This window comes from Cibotium barometz, chromosome 25 (assembly GCF_041138505.1).
Source record: "Cibotium barometz isolate CiBa-2024 chromosome 25, ASM4113850v1, whole genome shotgun sequence".
NCBI classification, from domain to species: Eukaryota; Viridiplantae; Streptophyta; class Polypodiopsida; order Cyatheales; family Cibotiaceae; genus Cibotium; species Cibotium barometz.
Window position 1 is genome coordinate 47252861 of NC_141070.1, and position 27388 is coordinate 47280248.

Below are 27388 nucleotides of genomic sequence, written 5' to 3' on the forward strand. Positions count from 1 at the left end.
AATGGAGAGTTGTACTTGCTGTACCAGCTCTATTGCATGAAGACCCGTGGTTTTTGGGAAAGAATCAGTACCCACACGGAGGTATATGGATTATGTTGTTGGCTCGACATTTCTACAACCTATGTTCCGGCTTGGTTGCCTCGTGTTGGGCTGTGTTATGGCATTTGTATATGGATAATCCGGCATCTCCTGTGGGGAGAGTAAGGCCCTCAAAGCTTGTACATGATATTATTTCTCCTTGGGTAATAAAATACTCCAAGAGGGGGGTCCGCCCATTCCGGCCTCTATGCGGCGTCACACGTGCAAGCTCCATTTTCGAATTTGTGGATGTTTTGTCCAGCTTTTTGTCTCGCCCATGGTCGGCCCATTTCGGCCTCTATGCGGTGTCACACGTTCAAGCTCCACTTTCAGCATTTGTGGATGTATTGTCCAGCTTTTATGTTTCATGCAAAGTGATGATGGATATATGTTAAGGCTGTGGCCATGTTTAAATGTTTTAATATGCATTGATGGTATCAACAAGTGTGTCAAAGGCCCTAGTCCCCCGAGCACCCACCGCGACTTACATTGGTATTAGAGCATAGGCTTTCTTGGAAGCGGAGGCTTCCTTCTATCAATAAGGAAGAGAAAAGATCTCAAGGGGGACCACACTTACCATCATTGCTGTTAAGCATGGCCAGCCGCTTTATAGCTTATGAAGCAAGAGCATGAGCAGTAGACAGCTTGTTGGTCTAAGGATTTATGAATTCACAGAATTTATCTTGGAAGTATGGAGTTGGCTTTATGAGCACACGTTTAGCACTCTTTCCATATGGATATTATGGATTATATTATCAAGCTTACATGCAAGCTATATAGAGATATATCTCGGGATATCTTAAGGATATGGTGACGAGATATTTCTTTTGGCTTCATGACCAACCTGGCAAAGAAAAGCTAAGTATACTTTGAGTTTGCAAAGTTGGTGCTTTGGCTATTTACTATGAAGTATTTTTGATGTTCACTAACCCTTGTATAGCCATGCAAGGAGAAAGGTGTTATTGTTTGCCTTGAGATGGTTTCAGGGAAACACTGTTTATGGCTCCCTTTATTGGGATGGATTATATCTATGGAGATTTCTTTCTTGGACGAGATTTATATAGATATTGGCCTTCACAAACAATTTCTATGGACGAATCTGGCCGAGTTTATCGAGAAGAAATCTTTGGATATCCCATGGATATGATGCTTTTATGGATAAAGTCCACCTGTACTCCAAGGTGTGTGGTTAGCACGGAGTATGTGGTAAGAGTTATGGTATACAAGGATTATGGTATACAGGTCTAAGGATTCCTGGACTTCTTTTCTAGGAATTTGGATCTATCCTCAGGTTTATGGATTATTCTTTATGGCTTCCTTTATTTGGGATGCATTGGACTTATAGAACCCATGGTTCACATACCTTGTGTAGTGTTCTCTTGTCCTACGTGCTCTCTTGAAGATTGTTTCTACCATGTGTGGGTGGAACAATAGAGAGCAGATGGAAGGGAACATGGGCACTTCAAAGGGTCGTGACAAGCACAACATACCCTATGTAGTGTTCTTTTGTCCTACGTGCTCTCTTGAAGATTATTTCTACCATGTGGGTGGAACAATAGAGAGCAGATGGAAGGGAACATGGGCACTTGAGAGGATAGTGTGAGTTTGTGGCCGAAATGCCTACAAACTATTGGTGGCCGAAATGCCTATAAACTATGTGTAGCAGAAATGCTTATGGAACACCAGGCTATATATGCCTACGAGTGATTGTTTTATCTTGTTACTTGAGCCCACCTCTCATCCAAGCTATGTGGTCAAAGTACCAACAAGGAGTGCAAGTGGTAAAGTGGACATGACGCCTGGTTGGCACGGGACTTATGTCTATGCCAAGGGTCATGTGAACCGATGTCTTGTTGGCAGGAGACTTATTTTGTCTTGCCCATTTACTTGGGACATGATTATATCTTGAATATATGGCTTGAAGCTTAAAGTTGCAGACAACTTTTAAGAAGTTGGGAAGGATGTCACAAGCCTGGACATTTTCCAGTATGAAAGGAGTCTGGTGAACTCCAGGATGTCTAAATATTTGGAAAGTACAAGCTTTAGGAATGGGGGATTATCCTAGAATACAAAGGACCACACTCCTAAAATTTAGGAGAGTTGCTATTCTTGGCCCGACTCCGATGGAAATTCTGTTCGCGTCATTACATCTGGAATTGAGCAGATACCAAAAGTTGGCAAAGTGCCTATGACAGAATGTCTACCAGTTCGGATATTTTTAGAGATAAAATTTATGGAAGGACCCATCTCTTAGATTGGGACATGTGGCAAGAAAGTGAACCAAAGTGAGACAAGTGGCCTGACACTTGTTAGAAAGTGGATCAAAGTGAGACAAGTGGCCTCACACTTGTCACTTCAGCTATTGTGTGGCTCTCCACTTGTCATTGTAGCCTTCTCTTGCCATTTTAGCTCATGGGAGGCCCAAATCTATAAATTGGAGCCCTTTCTCTTCATTAATAGAGGCTCTCTTGCTACACACTAGCCTCTACCACCGTTACAGACTGCCCTAATGATGGCTACTCTCTTTCTCTTTCTTGAACGCTGTCCATGAAGAATACCGGCTGTTGGGGACTGTTTTGGAGGCTTCCATCGCGAAGAAATACTGAAGGCAAGGGTATTTAATCATTTATTATGATATCTAGCCATTGTACTTGTTGTACCAGCCTTTGTACCTACTGTACCAGCCATGTACTGATTGTACCAATCCTTGTACTTGTTGCTATACCACCCATTGTACCGACTGTACCACCTTCTGTACTTGCTGTAACGCGCGGAAGCTCTGGGTAGTCTTCTTTCAGCCCTAAACACTCTTGAAGACCTCCTGATGCAAAAACGCATCTTGATGCAAAAACGCAGGTAGAGAGAGAGTAGAGAGAGAGAGTGAGAAGTGCTGGAAATTCAGTATATACTATGTACAAAAAAGGTACAAATCTGTACAGCCATGGGCTGCCTTCATAAAAAGGTTGTTAATCCCTAAATCTGTCCTATGTCTAGACCCAACTCAAAAGGAGTTGAATGAATACAATCATAAGCACTCTATGCTATATATAGGCTCTTGACCAATGGATGAGCTGGCCGACTGCTGTCGGACCAGCCGACTGGATGGGACCCCACAAAATTCTGGTTGGGCTGCGTTTTCTTGCCTTGTAGTGATGCGCTTGCAACCCGACTTCTTCTGGTACAGCCGACCCTGGTTATCTTGCAGCCGACTGAGCCCTCCAAGTCCTCCAAGTCCTCCAAGTCCAACCTACTGCCTCATCTGCATCTTGTGCTCCAGGTCCTAGCTCTGACTGGTTCATAATCTTTATTTGTTTGCCTCTTCTGGATCTAGCCCTGAGAATGTCCATGGCATCTGTGATGCACATGACACTTGCTGTACCAGCCACTGTACCTACTGTACTAGTCATTGTACATGCTGTACCAGCATTTATACTTGTTGTACCTACTGTACCAGCCACCATACCGGTTGTACCAACCACCCTACCGGATGTACCACCCACTGTACCGGCTATACCAACCATTGTACCTACTGTACCGGCTGAATGGAGAGTTGTACTTGCTGTACCAGCTCTATTGCATGAAGACCCATGGTTTTTGGGGAAGAATCGGTACCCACACGGAGGTATATGGATTATGTTGTTGGCTCGGCATTTCTACAGCCTATGTTCCGGCTTGGTTGCCTCGTGTTGGGCTGTGTTATGGCATTTGTATATGGATAATCCGGCATCTCCCATGGGGAGAGTAAGGCCCTCAAAGCATGTACATGATATTATTTCTCCTTGGGTAATAAAATACTCCAAGGGGGGGGTCCAGCCCATTCCGGCCTCTATACGGTGTCACACGTGCAAGCTCCATTTTCAGAATTTGTGGATGTTTTGTCCAGCTTTTTGTCTGGTCGGCCAATTCCGGCCTCTATGCGGTGTCACACGTGCAAGCTCCACTTTCAACATTTCTGGATGTATTGTCCAGCTTTTATGTTTCATGCAAAGTGATGATGGATATATGTTAAGGCTGTGGCCATGTTTAAATGTTTTAATATGCATTGATGGTATCAACAAGTGTGCCAAAGGGTCCCAACTGAGTTAGTGTAGTGGTCAAGCTTGTGACTTGCAACCTCTAGGTTATGAGTTCAAGTCCCACTAGGCTCTCTCATGTTATAAAGGGACACCTATGCTTGCTTGATGTGTTTGGTTGCTCGGGCTCTCCAGGCACATTTCCAAGAACCTCGCACCAAGTGCTAGCTCTTTGATACTCTAGTACGACCAGCGGCTATGTACGGTGCAGCCTTTTGGGGGCCACGCTTAGGGAAGGATCACTGGAGGAGCATAGAGAGGCTACAGGTGATGATGTTGTCACGCATGATCAGGAGTAAGCCATCTATACCACATGACATTCTACATGCAAAGTTTGGGGTGGCCCCACTGGTTACAGATGCCCTTTTTCAGCCTGTCATTTATACTCAGCATGTATACACGCTTGACAGAGATCACCTCCCACGACTAGCACTAGAGTCCTCTATGCAATTATACTGCGAGAGGGAGAGGGAGCGATTGAGACGAGCTGGACTGCCCTCCTCCTCAGCTACACGGCCACCACCATTACCAACACATGCATGGTACTCTGAGGTAGTAGAGTGGTTTCATGCACATGGCATATAGATGGACCGTCCCCCCATTTCAATATAGCTTGGATTCCCCCTACCTTGATCTCTCACGACAGGAGATCAACCGGATCATCCGGTTAGATTTACTCGGGCTACATACACCAAACATGGGTGTCTCTGTGAGAGATCGGTAAGAAGTGGGAGTTCTACAAAGATCACTTCTTGACTCTCTGAGGATGGATTCTTTGAGATCCCGGAATACATACAGATATACACATGTCACATGCCATGCGTATCATGATCGGCCAGCTCAGGGTATCCTCCCACCACCTCAGAGTAGAGACGGGTAGAGCTGAGGATAACCACATGAGGAGAGGACATGCACAGTATGCACCATAGGAGCAGTAGAGGATGAGGCCCGTTATATGTTTAGTTGCCCGGCTTACTACGAGATACGGGGGAGATTCCACTGCCTCTTCCAAGAGGGATTCAGACCACTCACACGGGTGATACAGTTTGAGGATCAGAGGTGCTTGGGCATGTACTTGTGGAGCTCAGATGACACAGGAGCGTGTGTTGAGGCAGCGTGCTGAGAGACAGCCCCGGCTCCGATAGGACACATCACAAATTGCCATCACTGATTTCTTTGTAGTACACATCCACATCGGCTGCATGAGGGCTGGTCGGCTGGTTTTCAGCCTGTTGACAAGTTTCTACAGCCATTCATCGCGACTAAAGTTCACCGGATGCATGGGAGAAGCTGGCCGACTCTTGCTACATGTTCTCCACTGCTGGGCAGCTGATTTACAGCTTGAATAGAGGCTGGACAGAGGTTAAAAACAGGGAGGAAGAGCTGATCGTGGGCTTCTAGACAGTTTTCCTTCCGACCGGAGGTTTGCAGGCTTGTGCACAACTGCTGGTTGCTTTCTTCTGTGGCTTCTGAGGGCTGGTTGACTGCTGAAAACAGCCTTTGAGGGCTGATCAACTTACCCTATGAGCCAGACAAAAAGAAGATGAAGATGTTGAGTTGTCCACGGCTGATGTGGGAGTGCTATGGGCTGTCCATAGTTGTCCTGCATGTGCTTGATGCCGGGAATGCTCACTTGTGTTGAGAATTGTCAGCAAATTCAGATTATGTGATGTTTTCTTGTTTTCATATTGTATTGGAAGAAACAGGTGCAACTAGTGGTGAAACCTGGGCACCCGCAAAGTTGTATTGGAAGCAGACTCCTTTTTGGTAATCTAACCATAAGGGGGGGGGGGGGGGGGGGGGTCAGCCCATCTTCTCGCCCCTAGTGTGGTGTATTGTGCAGCTTTGTCATCTTGTTTTATCTGGCATGCATATGTGTATTCTCAGATTTCATGATTGATTAGATTTTCCGTGTTTAGCTGCCCCTTCCATTTACAGTTTCTAGGGGTGAAAACGGCCGTTTCGTGTTACAATATCACTTGGGAAAGCGGTATTCCATAACATACATAATCTATTCCGATTGTTGGACCTAGAACGGGGCGGAACCAAGACTTTTCCCAAAGATTGCATTGCCTCATGCAGCAAAGGCTAATACATAGCAAGACAATTCTCCACCTCCAGGCATTCCTGCTTAAGAATTTCCTAAAACTCAGCCAAGGGTCTCCATGAGATAGCATGCACCAGCTGGCCCTCAAAAAACAAAGGCACTTTCTGAAGCACCAACTGCCAAGCTTCAGGCATTTTAAACATAATTTCAAAAAACATCTTGGGTCCATCAAAAATTTCATCTACCACATCTGACTACAGAAGGGAAGTCAACCATTGACGGATCATATGCATTGGCGGTAAGCGCCCTATGAAAAAAGAAAATTGCAGCCTTCTCATGGAAGGCTGCCAGGACCTGCAAAACACAGGGCGTGTCCATTGACACTTGCAAAACATCCTCTTCAGGGATATCCACTACCTTTGATTCATTATGTTCCACATATTCTTGAAGAAGGGAATTCGCGAAATCCAACAAGAGATCCCAATCCACCTGTGCATCATTACAAACATTGTTCGACCCATCACCCAACAAGGGCATATTTGTCTCCGTGGTTGCTACCACAACCATAGCCTGAACGGAGGGTTTAGAGCTTTCGTCTGCCATTTAGCCTCACCCTCCTGCTTATCATCACACGTAGAGTCATAAGAGATGACATTGGCACATTTACAGCCATAAAACATGGATACACAGAAACACTCCCATCAAGGATGAGCCTATACTGAGATCAGTTTCTATAAATGGGTTTATTTAGATGCTAAAGACTCATGTCACATGCACCAAGGATCTCCATGAGCTTGTTAGCAGCCATCTTCTGATTTATATTTACACCAGGGCCTCTGTTGTGGGTGTGCCCGCCCGATTTAGGTGTTTTCTCATTTTTCCCCACTCTCCATATTTTTCCTTATTTTTTTTCCCTATTTTTACCAGGTGTGGGAGGCTGTCATGTGGTTCATGGAGTGATCCAAGTGATGGTCGACTGGTCCTGCTGCTCCCTACTTCTCTCTACTGCTAGCCGACGTCACACGTGTGATGGCCGACTGACTGAAGCTGGCCGACTCGGAGTTCAGCAGGTCGGGTGTCATTATATGGCTGTCGGCTGTCCTTGCTATTGGCCAACTCGATCACAAGGGCCATATAAAATGGCCCCTTGCCCCCACACATGTAGTATTCAGTTTCCAAGATTTTCTTGTGTATATATAGCAGAGTTACACGCCTCTCTCTCTCTCCTTCTCTATTGCTGTGTTTTTCTGCAGTGCACTTGCTCTTGAGTTTTCAGATTTTGTCTTCATCTCCGCTGCATATTCTGACATGGTATCAGAGCTATAGGCTCTTGATAAATCTTGGGAACTGTGTGAGCAAGAGGGGGGCTGTTTTGTTGCTGATTGGTGGACCGTTCTGGACCGTTTGGGAAGAGGAGAATCATGACAAAGACGGGCTGATTTGCTAGACAGCCACTTGCAGGTTTAAGTTCCTTTTTTTCCCACCCACCCACCCTTTTCAGTTACACTCCCGCAATGGCAGATCTACTTGAGATGCCTAAGAAGCATGTGAAGATCCCGACACTCCCCACGTTCCCGGTGGACCGTCAGTTGGACGGGAACAACTACGGCATATGGAAGGTAATGATGGAATCTGTTTTGGAGTCTTACGACCTTGCTGATTTCGATGTTGTTGGGGTTCCACGGCCGGAGTTAAAGGAAGGGGAGTTACCCTCAATGTCACGTGCATCCCGCACTTGGATGCCAGGTAGACATTTCTGTACAGAAGGTGCAAGACCTAGGATGGTGAACTGGTCCCATGTGAGCCCAGTCCGAGACGAGTCAGCCAGGGATCCATCTCAGTCGTCCGAGGTCAGGTGTGCATTGTCCTGCACATGAGTCCAAGGTCAGGTGTGCACTGTCCTGCACATGAAACAGTGCCAGTCCGCGCTGTGAGTCTCCCTCTAGAATGATGTCAGTGGTTCTCGGTATCTGGTATGGTATCGGATGCCAGATCACTGAGTAGATTATGTTTAGGACAAGGGGCCAGCCCATAGGGCTACCCCGGATTTGAGTGTGGGCACGGGAATGGTGTAGAACCACCCCCATGAGGGCCAGGAAGGCCCAGGCTGAACCCACCAGCCATGGAGGGACTGTAGGACAGCCCTAGGGCACAAATCAGGCAATCTCCAGGAGATTACAGCCTTTATATGGCTGTAGGGCATGTATGGGGCAGCCCATACAGGCTGCCCAGCCCATAGATTGTGGGCAAAGGCTATGCCCAGCCTTCTAGAAGCAAGCGCCTACCTCCCCAGCTTGCTAGGAAATTTATGCAGAATTTATTAGGATTTATTTGAGCATTTAATGCTGAATTTACTCAGTCGTGGGACATGGACTGTTTTTCAGCTGGCCGACTGCTCCTGAGGAGGAGTATAAATAGGGGAGGCCATAATCCCATCATTCATCTCATAATTCACCAAGTGCTCAAGCAAACAAGGGCCAGGACAGCCAAGAAGTTGCTAACGCAAAGGGGTGAAAGACTGAAGGTCAAGGGCAGGATTTTCCAGCCAAGAAAAGGTCAAGTTTCTGTATTTGTTTTCAGATTTACATCATTCTAATAAAGCAAATACACCATCCGTGGTGGGGGCCCTACAGAGGGTAATTGGGACCCAATACTGTGTCCTCTCCATCTCCCCCTTCTCTCTCTATTTTTTGCACATCTCCTTTCAGTTTGTGCATTAATTCCGTCGCGAAAAGAGTGCTGATTTCTGAGTTTTGAAGTACCGATCCTTCTCCGAAGCTTCCGCATATTACAGTGGTATCAGAGCCTACTTCAAGGACAAAGATTCAGCAAAGAAAACCAGAAAATTTTTTCGTTGGTGTGGTTGGTTTTTAGACGCCGGTGGACTACCCCTTTCGGAGTGACTCCTGTCCCTCGAAGGACGGTTGGTTTTTAGCCTCCGGAAGCCTCCGGAAGTCTCCCACACAGATAGTGGATGGTCAGATTGCGTTCCGGAAAGGAATTGCATTTTCCCACTATGGCGAGTTTCGGCGACGAGAGAGAACCAGAACCATGGGACCAGAGTGCACCATGCAGCCCAGCTAGGGCACCCGGCTTGAGTGTCACAGACATGTTCCAGCAGATCATGCGAGCAATCGCAGACCAGACAACCAAGTTGGATGAGCAGAAGGCGCGGATTTTGGCTCTGGAGGAGCGTTCTCGCTCTCCAGCGTCGCGTTTTCCATCTCCTCCTCCCTCTCCTTTGTTTTCAGATTTACATCATTCTAATAAAGCAAATACACCATCCGTGGTGGGGGCCCCACAGAGGGTAATTGGGACCCAATACTGTGTCCTCTCCATCTCCCCCTTCTCTCTCTATTTTCTGCACATCTCCTTTCAGTTTGTGCGTTAATTCCGTCGCGAAAAGAGTGCTGATTTCTGAGTTTTGAAGTACCGATCCTTCTCCGAAGCTTCCGCATATTACACTCAATTTGGAAGGAACACGAGAGGACCTGCAATGATTGTGGCAAGAAAGGCCACTACTGGAGGAAGTGTCCTAAGCAGACTGGGAAGAGTGCTGATTCTTCAGCTTCAGCTGCAAAGACTCCAGCCTTTGTGCACTTAGAGATGATGGACTCGGATGTTTCATCTTCTTCGAGCAAGGGGGCAGTTGGCTTCACCGCAAAGGATACTCGGGAGTGGATTCTCGACAGTCGTGCTTCTAGGCACATGACTCCTTCCCGTGACTTCTTTTTGGATCTGAAACGGCAGTCATGTCGCATTTTCATTGGCGACAATTCCACAATTCCGATACATAGTGAGGGCCAGATGGAGATCATTCCCAACGGCAAGGGAGGTAAGCATTCCTCTCGTGTTCTTTACGTCCCAGCACTTGGTTTTCATCTATTGTCAATGCATGAGGTATGCAATACTCGCTTCCGGGTGGAGTTTGAGGAGCATTCAGTTGCTCGTCCATTTTGGGGAGAGGTTCTGGCTACGGCTATCCATATCCTCAACCGGTCTCCGACGACTTCAGTACCTAACATGACTCCCTTTGAGGCATATTTTGGCAGGAAACCTGATGTCTCCCATTTCCGTGTGTTTGGGAGCGATGCGTATGTACACATTCCGAAGAAGCAGAGGGGGAGCTCGACTCCAAGTCCCAAAAGCTTATATTTGTGGGATATAACTCTCTTTCCAAGGGATACAGGTTGGAGGAATGAGATTGTTGTCAGCAAGGATGTGGTCTTTGATGAGTATATTCCGGTTTCCACTGTTGATGAGCCGCCACTTCTTGGAGACCCAGAGGATTCTTCTGATGATTCCCAGCCTATTGTTCTAGCTGGCCAACCACAGTCAGTTCAGGAGGTTGAGCCCGCAGCTTGAGTTGAGCCCCCACAGCAGCAGGAGGCTCCGCGTTCTATTCGAGTACCCAGGTGGTTAGTGGACACCCTTCGGGTGTCGGGTGTCACGGAGCTTCCCTCCGAATGGACCACAGAGGACGGACCTCGAAGATCGCACATAGTCCGTGACAAAAGTCATTCAGCGGAGCTTTTACAAGTAAACTATGCTTTGATGCCTCATATCATGTGGGACAAAGAGCCCACTTCCATCAAGGAAGCCCTTGCACACGATACTTGGAGGAAAGCCATGCAGGTGGAACTGGATGCCATCGAGAAGAACAACACTTGGGAGTTGGTACTGAGGCCGTCAAAACCGTCAGTCATTGGTGTCAAATGGGTCTGTAAGACCAATTATGCGTCGGATGGGTCGGTGGACAAACACAAAGCCAGACTCGTGGCCAAGGGTTATGCTCAGCAGCCAAGCATCGACTATGAGGATACCTTTGCACCGACAAAAAGAATGACCACGATTCAGACCGTTCTTGCCCTTGCTGCTTCTCAGAGGTGGCCTGTGTATCAGATGGATGTCAAATCTGTGTTCCTTAACGGTGACCTGCAAGAGGAGGTGTATGTTGAGCAGCCTCCAGGCTTTGTGGTTCCAGGATCAGAAGGGATGGTTTACAGGTTAAGGAAGGCTGTCACCAATTGGCCGACCATTTGGTCCATCTCCAGTTTTTGCATCTCGTTCACTTGAGGCCAGGCCGGTGTCTCATGTGAAGAGGCCAGTATTTTGCTGACATGGACGGGAGCCAGACTGGTGCCACCAAGGTGTTAGCAGGATGGTGTCGTATGGACGGGAGCCAAACTGGTGCCACCCGTGTATGACCTGGACTGTGTTCGACCCATGGGATTGTCACGCCATGGACGAGCCAGTATTCGTGCCGTGTTTTGCCTATGGGACTGTCACTGCATAGGGAGGCTCGTGCCTGGAACTGTGTCTTACCTATGGGACTGTCACTCCATAGGAAGACCAGGTTTTATGTTTTACGTCGTGCCATTTTTGTGCCGACAGATATTTTGTACTTGTTCCATGAACGAGAGATATGTCCATGATACTTTTGCACATGCACTCATGTTCTGCATGTTTGAAACTGTTTTCGCATGACTTGTATTTTTGTGTTTGCCTGCTTGACGTGTTACTTACTGAGCGGGGACGCCTGCCAGTGAGTCGTGAAGTCTGCTCTGTCTTCTGACGAGTTTTGGTGCATGTGAACAGGTGGTAAGTATATTGCACATGTTGTTTTAATATTTCATATTTTAACCCTTCATTTTATAAGGTCATTTGTTCACACTCACTTAAAAGTGGGCACCCACTTAGGGGCCAAGGTGGGGAGCCCCACTTAAGTGAGTGTGTGGGGGTGGGTGCATGGCCACATGCAAGAGTGGGGAGCCAGCCAGCACTTATTGGTTAACTCCACTTTAAATTTTATAAAAAAAAGCCTTCTCCTCCAGCGTAGAGATCACCCGGCGATCCTTTTTCCACCAACCTTTGAAAACAAGAACCTGCCGGCGACCTCCTCCTATGCATAGTCTCAAGCAACGCCATCATCACACCTTCTGCCTGGCGACTGGATTTGCTGCAGGCGGCTACCATCTCATACTTTACTGCTGCACGTACTCATCCTCACAAGCGGCTGCCACAATTCAGGCTACGTTTCTGCTCCTTCCTGGGCGGCTGCATATCTGTTTAACCAAGCAGCAACTGTATGCTGCGCAGGCTGCCTACTCTGCAACAGGCAACTTTGTACTTCTCCAGTCAGGCGCTGCAGGCAGTTGTGTACTTCTCTGCAGCCAGGCGCCCACTGTTCATCGGGTGGCTACACCCCAAACTGACGGCTGTGCTTGCTACAAGCGGCTGACTGCCTCTTCCATACAAGCTGTGTTGCCTCTTCATACAGCCAACTATGTGCTTCACCTCCAGCAGCTTATACTCTGTAGCCAGGCGGTTTCTCTTCAAAGTGGTGGTTATTACTCTATCTCCCTCCTCCACAAGAAGGTGGCTGTGTTCTACACAGCAGGTGGCTAATCTCCTTGGTAGGCGATCGTGCCTCCTTTCCATAGGCGGCGTCTTCCTTCTTCAAGAGGTTACATCTGGTGTCTCTCTCAAGTAGCTACCAATACCTCGGGTATTGGTCCTCCATCTGCCATCCACAAGTAAGTGAATTTTCAGATTTAAGTAAAGTACTTTGTGATAAATCTGATAAGGAATTCTATCCACGGCAACACCCGTTCGGTGCCGGGTAGTCCAAGCTCTATTGGAGAACCTCGGTCCAAAGGTGCTGAGATCAGGAGAGCCAGGCGTTAGTACGAGAGCGCCTGTTTGTGCGTGGTCTTGGAACATTAGTGAGGCGCTCTCCGCGGAGTCCAGTGAAAGCACAGGACCGTGGAGACTGGACCACATTCTGCTTCGAACTTCTACTTCGAACGTCGACTTCCACCCTATTTGTTTGGTACTGTATTCATATGTACATGGACATCATCTGGTTCTTGGAACCCATGGAGCATTGTATTTGTTAAATACTCCCAATAAATATATCATATATTGAGGGGGGGGGGGGGGTGGGGGGTCGGCCCGTTCCGGCCCCAGTGCTGGTGTCCAACTTTCCATTTCATTTCATTTCAATTTCAGGTTGTATTAAGTTGTCCATTTCAAATTGTGGTTTTAAAGTTGTGCTATTACGCGTGTGGGTGTCCAACGGAGTCATTCCCACTTGACGGGATCGGTTTCATTGGTATCGAAGCACGGTTGTTTCCTTCTTCCTAGTGGGAAAACGAACCTGTGTACTGGACATCCCGCTTTTAGCACACTTTAAACACAATGGACAGCCAAGGCAACCCTTTGGAAGTGCCAAATTCGAGGGGTCCATCTAGTGCCTCTCGTGGGTCTGATGCCCTGCGAGGAAGACACAAGCCCCTTGAAAGGGTTAATGATAGTGAATATCTTTGATTCTCATATTGTGAAAATATGTTACAAACCACGTTTTTGTAAGGACACATAGCTCAGCTTTGTGAAAACAAAATCCCAGCTTGGTGAAAATCTATTCATTTTCACAATGTGAGAATCCTATATTCTCATTGTGAAAATCATGTCTTCTCATGAACAAGTCTTTGAGGTTAAGCCAGTTGATGTACTCTCTCCTTGAACTTTTGGCAAGCGTGAAAATTGATCATTTTCATAGCATGAGGATCATTCTAGTCATGATGTGAAAATCATCTTAAGAGCAAAGATGCTGAGTAAATAAAGCCCACTAATAGCTCACTAAACCTTGTGGTTTGCTAACCAAAAAATTTAAAAAGTAGTGGTGTATTTGCTACCCGCGGGATACAAATCCGCATCTCAAAGGCTGAAATCTTTTATGCAAAAGGAAGAGGTGACAGTCACCTCTCGACATGCATCTTCTCCACAAGGCACAAAGCCTGACAGATATATGTATGCTAGTGCTCATAGAGGGCATGAAAGTCACATGCATTCAAGACATGTATCTCTTGGTAAGGGTGACAGGTCTGCTACTAGAAAAATTTTGCCTTCTGAGTTGTCTCATGGAGAGACATTGCCATATGCAGGAAAGTCACATGCATCTGAGTTTCAAGTTCGTGGAGCACATGCCACCGTGCCTCATGAAACTTCTATGACGGCCCATGGAGCCCATGCAGATAGGGCTGCCCCGTTGGAGAGACATTGCCATATGCAGGAAAGTCACATGCATCTGAGTTTCAAGTTCGTGGAGCACATGCCACCGTGCCTCATGAAACTTCTATGACGGCCCATGGAGCCCATGCAGATAGGGCTGCCCCGTTGGATAAGGGGAAAAGAAAAAGAGAAGACCATAAGCCTCATGCCACAAAGCTCAAGGAATTCAAAGCAGGTGACAAATCTGTTAAGTTTGATGTCTTTCATGGTGAACATGATGCTTCTAAAGAGTTAGCATTTGTGGCACAGTTCGACATTGCTTTAGCAATGAGGACTTCACCGAAAAGTCAAAAGTACGCCATGCTAGCATGTTTTTGAAAGGGACTGCTGCTCATTGGTGGATCACTGAAAAGATCACCAAGGATCCCATTTGCACTTGGAAGGAATTTAAGGATAGATTCTATGCTCAGTTTTTGCCACCAAATGCGGAGCAAACTCTCACCCAAAAGTGGGACAGGCTGGAGCAAAGAGATAATGAAAGCGTGCAACAGTATGTTAACAAGTTTTGGAAAGTGTTGCTAGAAGTAACTCCCTTTATGCAAATCACTGAGGATGAAAGAAAGAGGAAGTTTCGCTCTGGACTGCAACCAGCATATCGTTCGGCCATTGAATTGCACCCGAAACATACTTTGCAACAGCTCACAGCTTCTACTCTTGCTACAGAGCAATTGGTGCTCAAGATTAAACAGGATCAAGGAGGTTCAAAGAGGAAAGACAAGGCTGTCCCAAATCTGCAAAAGGGAGGACAGCCACCTAAAAAGAACTTCCGGGAGACCTACAAGGGTGGTAAAGCTGAAAATAACACATCTAAAGATCAGGGCCCAAGGAAGAACAAATTCGGCTTAACCCCGGAGCAAAAAGAGCAATATGCCAAGGATGGAAAATGCTTTTCTTGTGGTAGCAAAGACCACATGTTTCGACAATGCCCTGACTGCAAACCTAAGCACGAGGACAAGCAGACCAAGGCTAATGTACATGCAGTTCCTGATGTGCAAGGAAATACAAGTCATGTTGCAAAAGAGCGAATGGTATGCAAGGCTTGGGGGCAAATCAAGGATCAGCCCGCACTATTCATGTTTAATGGCTGTGCAACCGATAACTTCATCTCTATGCAAATGGCAGCTGCATTGGGTATTGAGGTTGAGAACATGGGACCTCAGATTGAAGCCGAAGCTGCATTTATTGGTAAAGAGGTGCAGGTTACCCCATTGATAGGGAAGTTGCGCATCCATATCCAGGGCTACCTTGATAATGAACATTTCCTAGTTGCTCCACTAAATGGATGTGATGTATTGTTGGGCAAGCCATGGCATCATCATCATAGGCTTGATCCCCGCAAAGACTACAAGTCCAATATGATTTCTTTTATGCATAAAGGCCGCATGCATTTTATTGATGCTGGCAAAGAAGGGGATTCCATCCCACTTGTATCACACATCCAAATTAATAAAGCAATGAAAAAGAGTCTTTCTGCGTACTTGGTTTTTGTGCGTGATAGCCTTGTACCAAGTCTTCAAAATGTGGATGCTATGTCTAATGATAGGCTGAATTTTCTTCATACATTCAATGACTGTTTTGCTGATTCATTGCCAGGAGAATTACCTCCCCAAAGGCCCGAAGATCACCGCATAGATCTTGTGCCATGTAGTTCTCCACCCAACAAACCCGCATACCGAGTGAGTGCTGCACAACAAGAAGAAATCATGAAGCAGGTAAACGAGCTTTTAGAGAAAGGTTTGGTTCAGCCCAGTTCCTCACCTTACTGCTCTCCTGTGCTTCTTGTTCAAAAGAAGGACGGATCATTCCGTATGTGTGTGGACTATAGAGCTTTAAACAAGCTTACCATCAAGAACAGATTCCCAATTCCGCGAATTGATGATATTTTGGATAAGCTTGATGGCTCGGCTTGTTTCAACCGACTTGATCTGAAGAGTGGTTATCACGAGATACGCGTGGTGCCACAAGATGTCCATAAAACTGCTTTCAGGACAGCCTTCGGATTATGTGAATTTTTTGTAATGCCTTTTGGTCTCACCAATGCTCCTGCTACGTTTAATCGTATGATGGATAGGATATTCCGACCCCATCGCAAGTTTACAGGAGTATTCTTTGATGATATCTTGGTTTTCTCCAAGAATGAGCAAGAACACAGAACTCATTTGGTCACAGTGTTCGAAGAGTGCGGAAGCATAAACTTTTCATTAATGCCAAGAAAAGTGAGTTTTTCCTTTCAGAGATTCATTATTTGGGTCGTCATATTGTATCCAAGGATGGAGTTACAATGGATCCTGCAAAGATAGAGACCATTCGGAATTGGCCCGAATTGCAAAACGTACATCAAGTACGTAGTTTTCTGGGATTATGTTCGTATTACAGGCGTTTCATAAGACATTTTGCTATGATTGCCACTCCTCTACATGATCTCACAAAGAAGAAAACTGCTTTCAAATGGACTTCAAAGGAACAGGATGATTTCTTGCAGCTCAAGCATGCTATCATATGTGGTCCAGTTTTAATTGTTCCTGACTTGCACAAGTCATTCATAGTTGAATGTGATGCTTGTGGTGATTGTATAGGAGCTGTCCTAAATCAAGAAGGGCATGCAGTTGCATACGAGAGTCGTCGTTTGCATGATGCCGAGCTTCATATGGATATCTATGAGAAAGAGCTCTTGGCTGTAATTCATGCCTTAAAGATATGGAAACATTATCTTCATGGGGCTGAATTTGTAGTCAAGACAGATCATCAAAGCTTGAGATACTTTCTATCTCAAACAAAGCTTTCACAGAAGCAGATGAGAATGGCAAATTTTCTTTCCATGTTTCATTTTCAGATTGTGCATACTCCAGGAAAGAAAAATGTGGTGGCCGATGCACTATCCAGGAGGCCTTATGTAGCTGCAGTCTCAGTGGCCTCTCATGGAAACTTATCTGCTATGCGAGAATTGTATCATTTGGATACTGATTTTTGCCATATATGGACCGATTTGATGGCTAGTCATTCACATGCCTCTTATGTTATCAATGAAGGTTATCTTATGAAGGATAATTGCCTATGTGTGGTGAAGGATTTGCGTCCAAAGGTTATGGACGAATGTCACGCTCCACCTTATGCTGGTCATAGGTATTATGCCCACTACCCGCATGATTCAAAGATATTTCTTTTGGCCAAGCATGCGTAAAGACATTGAGGCTTATGTACGTGCATGTATTACTTGCCAAAAGGTGAAATTTGATAGGCAAAAACCTCCAGGTTTGCTTCAGCCACTGCCTATTCCCTTGCAACCTTGGGAAAGTATTACTATGGATTTTATTATGGACTTGCCTGGATCCCAGCATGGAAATGATGCTATTTGGACCATTGTGGACAGGTTTAGCAAGCAAGCTCATTTCTTGCCCGTCAAGAAAACCATTAAAGCTGATCATATGGTAAAGCTTTTTCTTGCTAATATTTTTAAGCATCATGGTATGCCTAAATCCATTGTTGGGGATAGAGATCCCAGGACTACGAGCCTCTTTTGGAGAGCTTTATTTGATAATATAGGTACTAAACTTGAGTTTTCATCAGCTTATCATTCCCAAACGGATGGCGAAAGTGAAGCTGCAAATTCAGTCGTGTTGGATTTATTGAAGTGTTATGTGGCAGATCAAAAGACTGCATGGGAGAAGTATCTTCCACTTGTTGAATTTGCCTACGACAATACGATCCATGCCTCCACGGGAAAGGCTCCGTTTGAGATTATTTATGGCAGAGTGGTATTGCCACCCATTCTTCGTACAAAGGATGAGATTTTTGCAGCTGATGAATATGTTCGTGACTTGGATGTAGCCTTTGGTCAGGTACGGACAACCATTGCAAGATCTCAGGATAAGCATAAAATGGCTGCTCACAAGCATAGAAGGGACATGGAAGTCAAAGAAGGTGATTGGGTTTTGCTGAAATTTGAGAAGGCTAGGCTTCGGAAGAGGCCAGGACGAGAAGGATCATATCCTAAGCTTTCTCCTCGCTATCATGGACCCTTCAAGGTGATTCAAAAGATCAATGAAGTGTCATACAGGCTTGCTTTGCCTAGTCACTGGAAGATTCACAATGCTTTTCATGTGAGTCTATTTCGGAAATATGTGGGGCCAGATCCTGATGAGCCTGTCACAGAAGATCCGCCAAAGATTTAAGAGCTTGAGGAGATCCTCCAGCCAAAACAGATTGTTTTTCGCAAGGAGCAAAACAGATTGTTTTTCGCAAGGAGCAAAAGCTACCTACAGGAAAGCTTTCCAGAAGATACCTTGGGAAGTTTAAAAATTATTTGCTATTAATGCCAAGTGGGTAAATGAGGACTATTTTGTTGATTATCCACATTTGCTGCAGGCATATCTTGAGGCTTTTCAGTTGAGGACAACTCTTTAGAAGCCCAGGGGGATGTCACCAATTGGCCGACCATTTGGTCCATCTCCAGTTTTTGCGTCTCGTTCACTTGAGGCCAGGCCGGTGTCTCATGTGAAGAGGCCAGTATTTTGCTGACATGGACGGGAGCCAGACTGGTGCCACCCGTGTATGACCTGGACTGTGTTCGACCCATAGGATTGTCACGCCATGGAAGAGCCAGTATTCGTGCCGTGTTTTGCCGATGGGACTGTCACTCCATAGGGAGGCTCGTGCCTGGAACTGTGTCTTACCTATGGGACTGTCACTCCATAGGAAGACCAGGTTTTATGTTTTACGTCGTGCCATTTTTGTGCCGACAGATATTTTGTACTTGTTCCATGAACGGGAGATATGTCCATGATACTATTTGCACATGCACTCATGTTCTGCATGTTTGAAACTGTTTTCGCATGACTTGTATTTTTGTGTTTGCCTGCTTGACGTGTTACTTACTGAGCGGGGACGCTTGCCAGTGAGTCATGAAGTCTGCTCTGTCTTCTCACGAGTTTTGGTGCATGTGAACAGGTGGTAAGTGTCAGAATCGAGCCAGCGGAAGTTTGAATACAAGTAGAGAGAGAAGGAGAGAGAAGTTGACGTAGAGAGAGAGAGAGAGTAAAGTTGACGAACAGCTTTGATATTAGCAATGAATAGTTGAATTTACAATGGGTGGGCATGGGTATATATACCCTCACAAGTGAAATGGCCGACTCCTTTGTTACGACTTAATTCCACATGAGATACTATATTTTAACACCCTCTCTGTAGCTCATAGTGGGCATAGATGAAGAAACCAAGTCGATGCAGATGCAACCATGGACACCCTAGCGTGGCCTTTGCTAGGTACACCTCGGATAATGCACCAATCAACCTGTCTCCACAAGAAAATGCCATCTTGAGCTTTAGCTGCCTCATAGAATAATGAATTGCAGACAACTCCACATTCATGATCCCCCATTCGTTGAACTGCGATCACATCACGTTCAAAAAATCTCCTGAACATTGAACTATCGAAACATGACGTCCAAAATTCTCTGACAATGAACTAGGAACTCATCCCATCCATAGTCTACTACCAATGAACTACGAACACATCACGTCCATAGATTTGTCAAGCTGTTCCATGCCAGATGCATGTGCCTTGAACTCCGACACACGGGTCCAAATCACCAAAACGGGAGCACAGACTTCCCCTCTCTGCCACTCACATGCCTCTCTCTGGCTGAAGCACGTGGTAGCATCCATCCACCAAGCTAGAATGCTGGAGTATGTGCCAGTGAAGTCCTCGCCACACCGGCAGACGCAGTAGTATCCCTCTTAGAATCACTGTCACTGTCATCCTCGTCAGCTTTGCCTTTGCCTTTGTCATTTGTCGAGCCTTGAGCTTTAGCTTTGGATTTGCAATCCCGAGCCAAATGCCCTCGCTTTCCGCACTTATAACAACGGCTCCTAGACTTCTTATTGGATTCCGATGCAGCATGTGCCGATTCTACATCCTTCGGAACCCGAATCTTGCCTTGGGAAATGAGCACTGCTTCCTCCTCAATGAGAAAAGAGCTGAGATCATCAAATTCCAGCTTTTCCTTCGTGACTTGTAAGCGTAATGCCCTCGAGACCATCTCGTACTCCCCAGGCAACTTCGTAAGAACCAAGGCAGCTAACTGGGTACTAGTTAATGCACCATTCATAGCCGATAACTGATCATGGATAACCTTGGCCTTCATTAGAAGTGACTGCATAGAGGTCCCGGTTTCAAACTTGATGGAAAACAACTGGCCGAGAAGGGTTACTGCTCGCATTGTTGAGTCTCGATCAAACAGTCCTGCAAGCTTTGACTACATTTCCTTGGCAGTCTTTAAAGTCTAAATGGCAGGGGAAATTTCCTTGGTGAAAGATTCTGCAATCGCCGACATCGCCTTCGCATTGTGAGCATCCCAATCCACAAGAGATTTGAGAAACTCCTCCTCCTGAAGACGTGTGAACCGATTGCTATCCCTTCGGGGACGTTCCTCCGAGCCATCAACAATGTCCCATAAGCCTTTTCTGCTAAACCACAGCCTCATGATCAAATTCCAATGCGCATAGTTGTCGCCATTCAGTTTGTCATCCTTGCTCGAACACGGGAGTCCCATCTCGAAAACTCCGTCCACCTCTTCTCAGTCGACCCGGTCTTCGATAACGCACGTCTCCTCCCTTCGCCTTCTCTTCTCCCAGCCGGCGGTTCTCTTGCGGCTGCACTCCTGCTGCACGAGCGGTGCCACTGGCCTCCTCTTGCTCTGCCGCCTGACGACGTTAGGGTGCCGGACGCGGGCGATGGCTTGAACTTCCGTCTCGAACTCCTTGAAGCACTGGGCACCGCCTTCGCCCAGCCGTCGAACGGCCACCGGCAGCCCACTGCTCAGCACTACCTTGTACACGATCCCCAGGCCACCCTTGCCAAGAGCGTAGGTGGACGCTCGCAGCAGCTCGTCCAACTCGAATCCCTTGTCCAGCGCCACCAGCTCGCCTTGCTCCGGTGCCTTCGATTCTGAGCTCCCCTCCGACTCCTCGCTGCCCCTTGCTTCGTGCCTACTCGCCTTGCTTGGCTGACCTGCCGCTTCTACAAACAAAACACAAGCTTCTCTTTACCTCTTGCTCGCTGCAGCCGCTTGTGGTGTGCAACCTTGCGCCACCAAGCGCTACTGGAACAAAAGCGCAGGGGTCTCCCCGTTAGCCTCTGCCTGTACTCTCGGCCGTCACCTGCAGGCTCCACGACGTCGGCAGCGAACCACACTCTCTTCCTCTTCTCCACCTCTCTATGCGCTTGTCCAAGGACCCTAGAGCCTCAGCTCTGATACCATGTCAGAATCGAGCCAGCGTTTGAATACACGTAGAGAGAGAAGGAGAGAGAAGTTGACGTAGAGAGAGAGAGAGAGTAAAGCTGACGAACAGCTTTGATATTAGCAATGAATAGTTGAATTTACAATGGGTGGGCATGGGTATATATACCCTCACAAGTGAAATGGCCGACTCCTTTGTTACGACTTAATTCCACATGAGATACTATATTTTAACAGTAAGTATATTGCACATGTTGTTTTAATATTTCATATTTTAACCCTTCATTTTATAAGGTCATTTGTTAACACTCACTTAAAAGTGGGCACCCACTTAGGGGTCAAGGTGGGGAGCCCCACTTAAGTGAGTGTGTGGGGGTGGGTGCATGGTCACCTACCCACACCCCCAAAGAGCTGGCCGTCCACATGCAAGAGTGGGGAGCCAGCCAGCACTTATTGGTTAACTCCACTTTAAATTTTAAAAAAAAAAGCCTTCTCCTCCAACGTAGAGATCACCCAGCGATCGTTTTTCCACCAACCTTTGAAAAGAAGAACCTGCCGGCGACCTCCTCCTATGCATAGTCTCAAGCAACGCCGTCATCACACCTTCTGTTGGCGACTGAATTTGCTGCAGGCGGCTACCAACTCATACTTCACTGCTGCACGTACTCATCCTCACACGCGGCTGCCACAATTCAGGCTACGTTTCTGCTCCTTCCTGGGCGGCTGCATATCTGTTTAACCAAGCAGCAACTGTATGCTGCGCAGGCTGCCTACTCTGCAACAGGCAACTTTGTACTTCTCCAGTCAGGCGCTGCAGGCAGTTGTGTACTTCTCTGCAGCCAGGCGCCCACTGTTCATCGGGTGGCTACACCCCAAACTGACGGCTGTGCTTGCTACAGGCGGCTGACTGCCTCTTCCATACAAGCTGTGTTGCCTCTTCATACAGCCAACTATGTGCTTCACCTCCAGCAGCTTATACTCTGTAGCCAGGCGGTTTCTCTTCAAAGTGGTGGTTATTACTCTATCTCCCTCCTCCACAAGAAGGTGGCTGTGTTCTACACAGCAGGTGGCTAATCTCCTTGGTAGGCGATCGTGCCTCCTTTCCATAGGCGGCGTCTTCCTTCTTCAAGAGGTTACATCTGGTGTCTCTCTCAAGTAGCTACCAATACCTCGGGTATTGGTCCTCCATCTGCCATCCACAAGTAAGTGAATTTTCAGATTTAAGTAAAGTACTTTGTGATAAATCTGATAAGGAATTCTATCCACGGCAACACCCGTTCGGTGCCGGGCAGTCCAAGCTCTATTGGAGAACCTCAGTCCAAAGGTGCTGAGATCGGGAGAGCCAAGCGTTAGTACGAGAGCGCCTGTTTGTGCGTGGTCTCGGAACATAAGTGAGGCGCTCTCCGCGGAGTCCAGTGAAAGCACAGGACCATAGAGACTGGACCACACTGGTGGTCATTCTGCTTCGAACTTCTACTTCGAACGTCGACTTCGACCCTATTTGTTTGGTACTGTATTCATATGTACATGGACATCTTCTGGTTCTTGGAACCCATGCAGCATTGTATTTGTTAAATACTCCCAATAAATATATCATATATTGAGGGGGGGGGGGTCGGCCCGTTCCGGCCCCAGTGCTGGTGTCCAACTTTCCATTTCATTTCATTTCAATTTCAAGTTGTATTAAGTTGTCCATTTCAAATTGTGGTTATAAAGTTGTGCTATTACGCATGTGGGTGTCCAACGGAGTCATTCCCACTTGACGGGATCGGTTTCAAAGGCCTTGTATGGTCTTAAACAGGCTCCTTAGAAGATTGATTCCTTCTTTCTCCGAACTGGATTTCAGAGATCGGTTGCAGATCCCAACCCTTATCTCTTTCAGGAACGCGGAATGGTTATGCTAATCATCCTTTATGTGGATGATCTCATTCTCATTGGCAGTCATGTGAAGCACATTGGAGTGACGAAGGCTGCCTTGTCAAAGGAGTTTGAGATGACCGACTTAGGCTTACTCCACTTCTTCTTGGGATTGGAGATCTGGCAAACCCAGAGGGGGTTTTTTGTCTCTCAGCAGCGGTATGTTCATGAGTTGCTTGAGGCCTTTGGGATGGAGAACTACAAGCCTCTTACGTCGCCGATGGACCCGAACACGAAGCTGACAGTGAATGATCCTTGTGAGCCAATTGATGCCTCTCTATACCGGATGCTGGTTGGTTCATTGATCTGGTTGCTGAACACCAGATTGGACTTGAGCTTTTCTGTGGGGCTGGTGAGCTCATTCATGCGAACGCTGTTGAAGTCTCATTGGGACACACGATTTGTACGTGAGAAGATCTTGGCTGGTGACATCTTGCTTCTTTATTGTTCGACGGAGGACAATGCGGCGGACCTCTTCACGAAGTCTCTACCTCAGGCTATGCTCCGGCAGCACTCCAACTCACTGGGGTTGGTTCCACATCCAGGAGCTGAGAGGGGGTGTTAGCAGTCATCTCCTATCTGTCTATTTACACCAAGGCCTCTGTTGTGGGTGTGCCCGCCCGATTTAGGTGTTTTCTCATTTGTTCCCACTCTCCATATTTTTCCCTATTTTTTTCCTATTTTTACCAGGTGTGGGAGGCTGTCCTGTGGTTCATGGAGTGATCTAGGTGATGGCTGACTAGTCCTGCTTCTCTCTACTACTGGCCAACTTCACACGTGTGATGGCCGACTGATTGAAGCTGGCCAACTGGGAGTTCAACAGGTCGGGTGTCATTATATGGCTGTCGACTGTCCTTGCTACTGGCCGACTGGATCATAGGGGCCATAGAATGGCCCCTTTCCCCCACACATGTAGTATTTAGATTTCGGGATTTTCTTGTGGATATATAGCAGAGTTACACGCCTCTCTCTCTCCTTCTCTATTGCTGTTTTTCTGCAGTGCACTTGCTCTTGAGTTTTCAGATTTTGTCTTCATCTCCGCTGCATATTCTGACAGAGCTAGCTCCAGGTGTCATCACATAGCTCCACATCGAAGTAAGAAAAGAGGTTGCATTCACATGTGAGGATTGAAAGCTGCAAACATGCACGGTATGTGCTATTCGTGAGGTTGAGACCGAGGAGCATGCCATCCTTTGATGCCCAAGATACTATGAGATTAAAGGCCACTTTCACTAACTATTGAGTAAGGGATTTAATCCTCTTTGCGGAGTCATAAAAGTATGAGAACCAAACTCTTTCTGGATAGAATACAGACACACAGAAACCGACTCATGGAGAGCCAAAGGAGGTAAGGAGAACAAAGCCAGTGTCAGACACTCGTTACAGCTTTCCTCCAGAGCATTGGACAGTGCTAAGCCCAAGAGACAGATGGAGAAGGACAAGCCACAAGTGCAGCAGATTAGGACACGAATAGTGAGGTTGTCGCCACAAGGAGTTTCCATCCACAGTCCGAGTGGACAAACCAGGGAGACAAAGAAAGATATGCTCGTAAAGCTTGATACAAAAACTTACAAATGAGACTGTTGTTTGGTGCACTCCAAGGCCGGTTTCGCTGATGGGACAACACTGCCAACACACTAGATACACGCTAGACCCAAGCCCCCACCAAAGGAGAACCCAGCTCAGTTCCCAGCTAGGGCCCATTCCCAAGCTTTTGATGTGCACTCAAACACAGCTGCACATGCAGCTGGCAACCAACACCAAGCCAATCCCAATGAGTTAATTGCTTGCTCTGCTTAGAATTTCTAAATGCTACTGTGGGCCCCGCTTATAGAAAAGAAGAAATAGGTTTTCACCCTGTGTGTAGCTGAACAGTAGATGCTAGCCATCAGTTGATGGCTGGAATTCCTTCCCTGCGATGGTGTTGGCAGGCAGTGACGGGCAGGTTCCTATTCTGTAACCACCCTAAGCATGCTTACCGTGGGAAAAGGACAAAGAGCACATCCTCAGATACCAGTGTCAAACACGTGTTTTGAAAATGAAAAAATGTACGCATTATGTATAGTCAAGGAGCTAATCACGTGATAACAGCCATTGGTGCTCTTAAGAACAAAAGTTAGCTTCTACCCCTCATGATGTGCAAATGGCACTCTAATCGCTGAGGAAAACGTTGGTAGTAGCCTGCCCATCCCCTTTGTCAAACTATCTGAGGACGGGCCGGGGGCAGGTGTTGATGGGCAGGCAATGGCATTCTGATGATTCGAAAACAGTAGTGGGAGCTTGTAAAATTATGCTTTAATGTCCTCTTGTGTCACAAAAGCGTCTTAGAAACAATCCGAAGTGCTCAAAATTCTGTTTCGTAGACGTAATGCAATGGATGAGAGACTCACATCGAGTGATGCTGTTGACAGGGGTGGAGATCTCCACTCGGCGGCCGAGCAGCGAGGGCGCCCCCAGCAGCACGCAAGCAATCCGGAGGAGCAGCGCCACCGCCCATCCAAGCCCCAACAACAGCCTCGCCTTCCATCCACCACCACCACCACCTGATGTCCCAACATCCTTCTCCATATCCTTTGCAATTCGCTCTCCTCGAACTGTACACGCTGTTTACGAAGCCATTGTGCGTAGTCGAGTTTGGGATACCATACACTAGGAGTGGATGTATTAGTACATCGTTGTTCTCACCCCTACTCTTAACCTTTGCCTAAGTAGTCTAGTGGATGTATTAATTAGTACATCCTTGGTAATCTCACCCCTACTCTGCCTAAGTAGTCTAGTTTGGTATACCATTCACTAATCATTAGTCTACTCCTAACCTTTGCCTAAGTAGTCTAGTTTGGGATACCATTCACTAATCACTACTAGGAGCCATTAGTGGATGTAGATAAACTTAATGCTCGTAACACACTTTTACTTCTCAACGAATTCCATGAATTGGGGGATTGGTAACTTACCCAAATAAAGGCAAGTGGATGGAACCATAGGGTTTTGAGGACCAAGAAATAGATCAATCAAGTGTAATGGGATGGTCTCACGTGAAGTTTGGGTGCTAAAGTTTCTTAGAATGATTGTTTTTGGTCCCTCGTTGGAGAACCAGGGCTCTTGGATCAAGGTTTTCAAGACAAGTTAAGGACGAAGATCCTAGATTCCAACTCCTTTCTTCCAGAGTAATCAGGTGTCAATCCAATATAATAATCAGATCTATGTAAAGACTATGTGTGTTTGGAGTTTGCTTTGGGTAAAAAGGCTCAAAGACTTTGATTTTGCTTGGTTTTTAATTTTGAGTATTGAGACTCATAGTAATTTTCCAAACACATTGTTGTTACAAGCTATCAATAAGTTTTAAGAGCCTATGTAATTCATTCTAGAGTTACTAATAGCTTAAATGAGAGGCTTGTTCATGAGATAATGAATCTTAGGAAATTGAAAGATTTATGGCCAAAAATCTCCCCATGAAGTTGGTTCATGGGATTTGACAAGGCTATCACACTATGTAAAAAAGGATAGCTACCCTTCTTATGTCAAGAGACTCTTAGAAGATTTTGTGGAAGACCTTCTAAGAATGCATGCTCCTAAACCTCTAGATTATGTAATAGAGCTCATAGAATAAGTCACTCCTTTTAATAAAAGCCCTTTGTCATTCGATGTGTTGCGTTTATGCTAACTTGAAACATCAACTTGCTAACTTGATGACATATTGAAGCAAGATTATACTAGGCTAGTCATATCTATCTTTTTCCATAAGAAAAGGAAATGAAGCTCCCACATTTGTGTGGACTATAGAGGGTTGTAAATTGACCATCAAGAACAAATACCCTTTACCATATAAAGGCTACACACCGATGACTTATTGGTATGATTGTTTAAGGCCAAAGTCATTTCATAGATTGAGCTCAAGTATGGATATCACCAAATTTGGATAAAAGATAAAAACATCTTAAAGACAACTTTAATGGACAAAT

The 27388-nt window shown here is 46.4% G+C and overlaps 1 protein-coding gene across 1 annotated transcript in view; it reads right to left on the reverse strand.

The window, feature by feature from the left end:
- LOC147624640 (GPI transamidase subunit PIG-U) overlaps nt 1-26084 on the reverse strand; it is an 80363-nt gene extending 54279 nt beyond the window's left edge. The window contains exon 1 of the mRNA XM_086819657.1: nt 25817-26084. Within this exon, the coding sequence (XP_086675783.1) occupies nt 25817-25994 (178 nt within the window). The 5' untranslated portion in view covers nt 25995-26084. The remainder of the gene's footprint in view (nt 1-25816) is intronic.
- Nucleotides 26085-27388: the final 1304 nt, after the last annotated feature.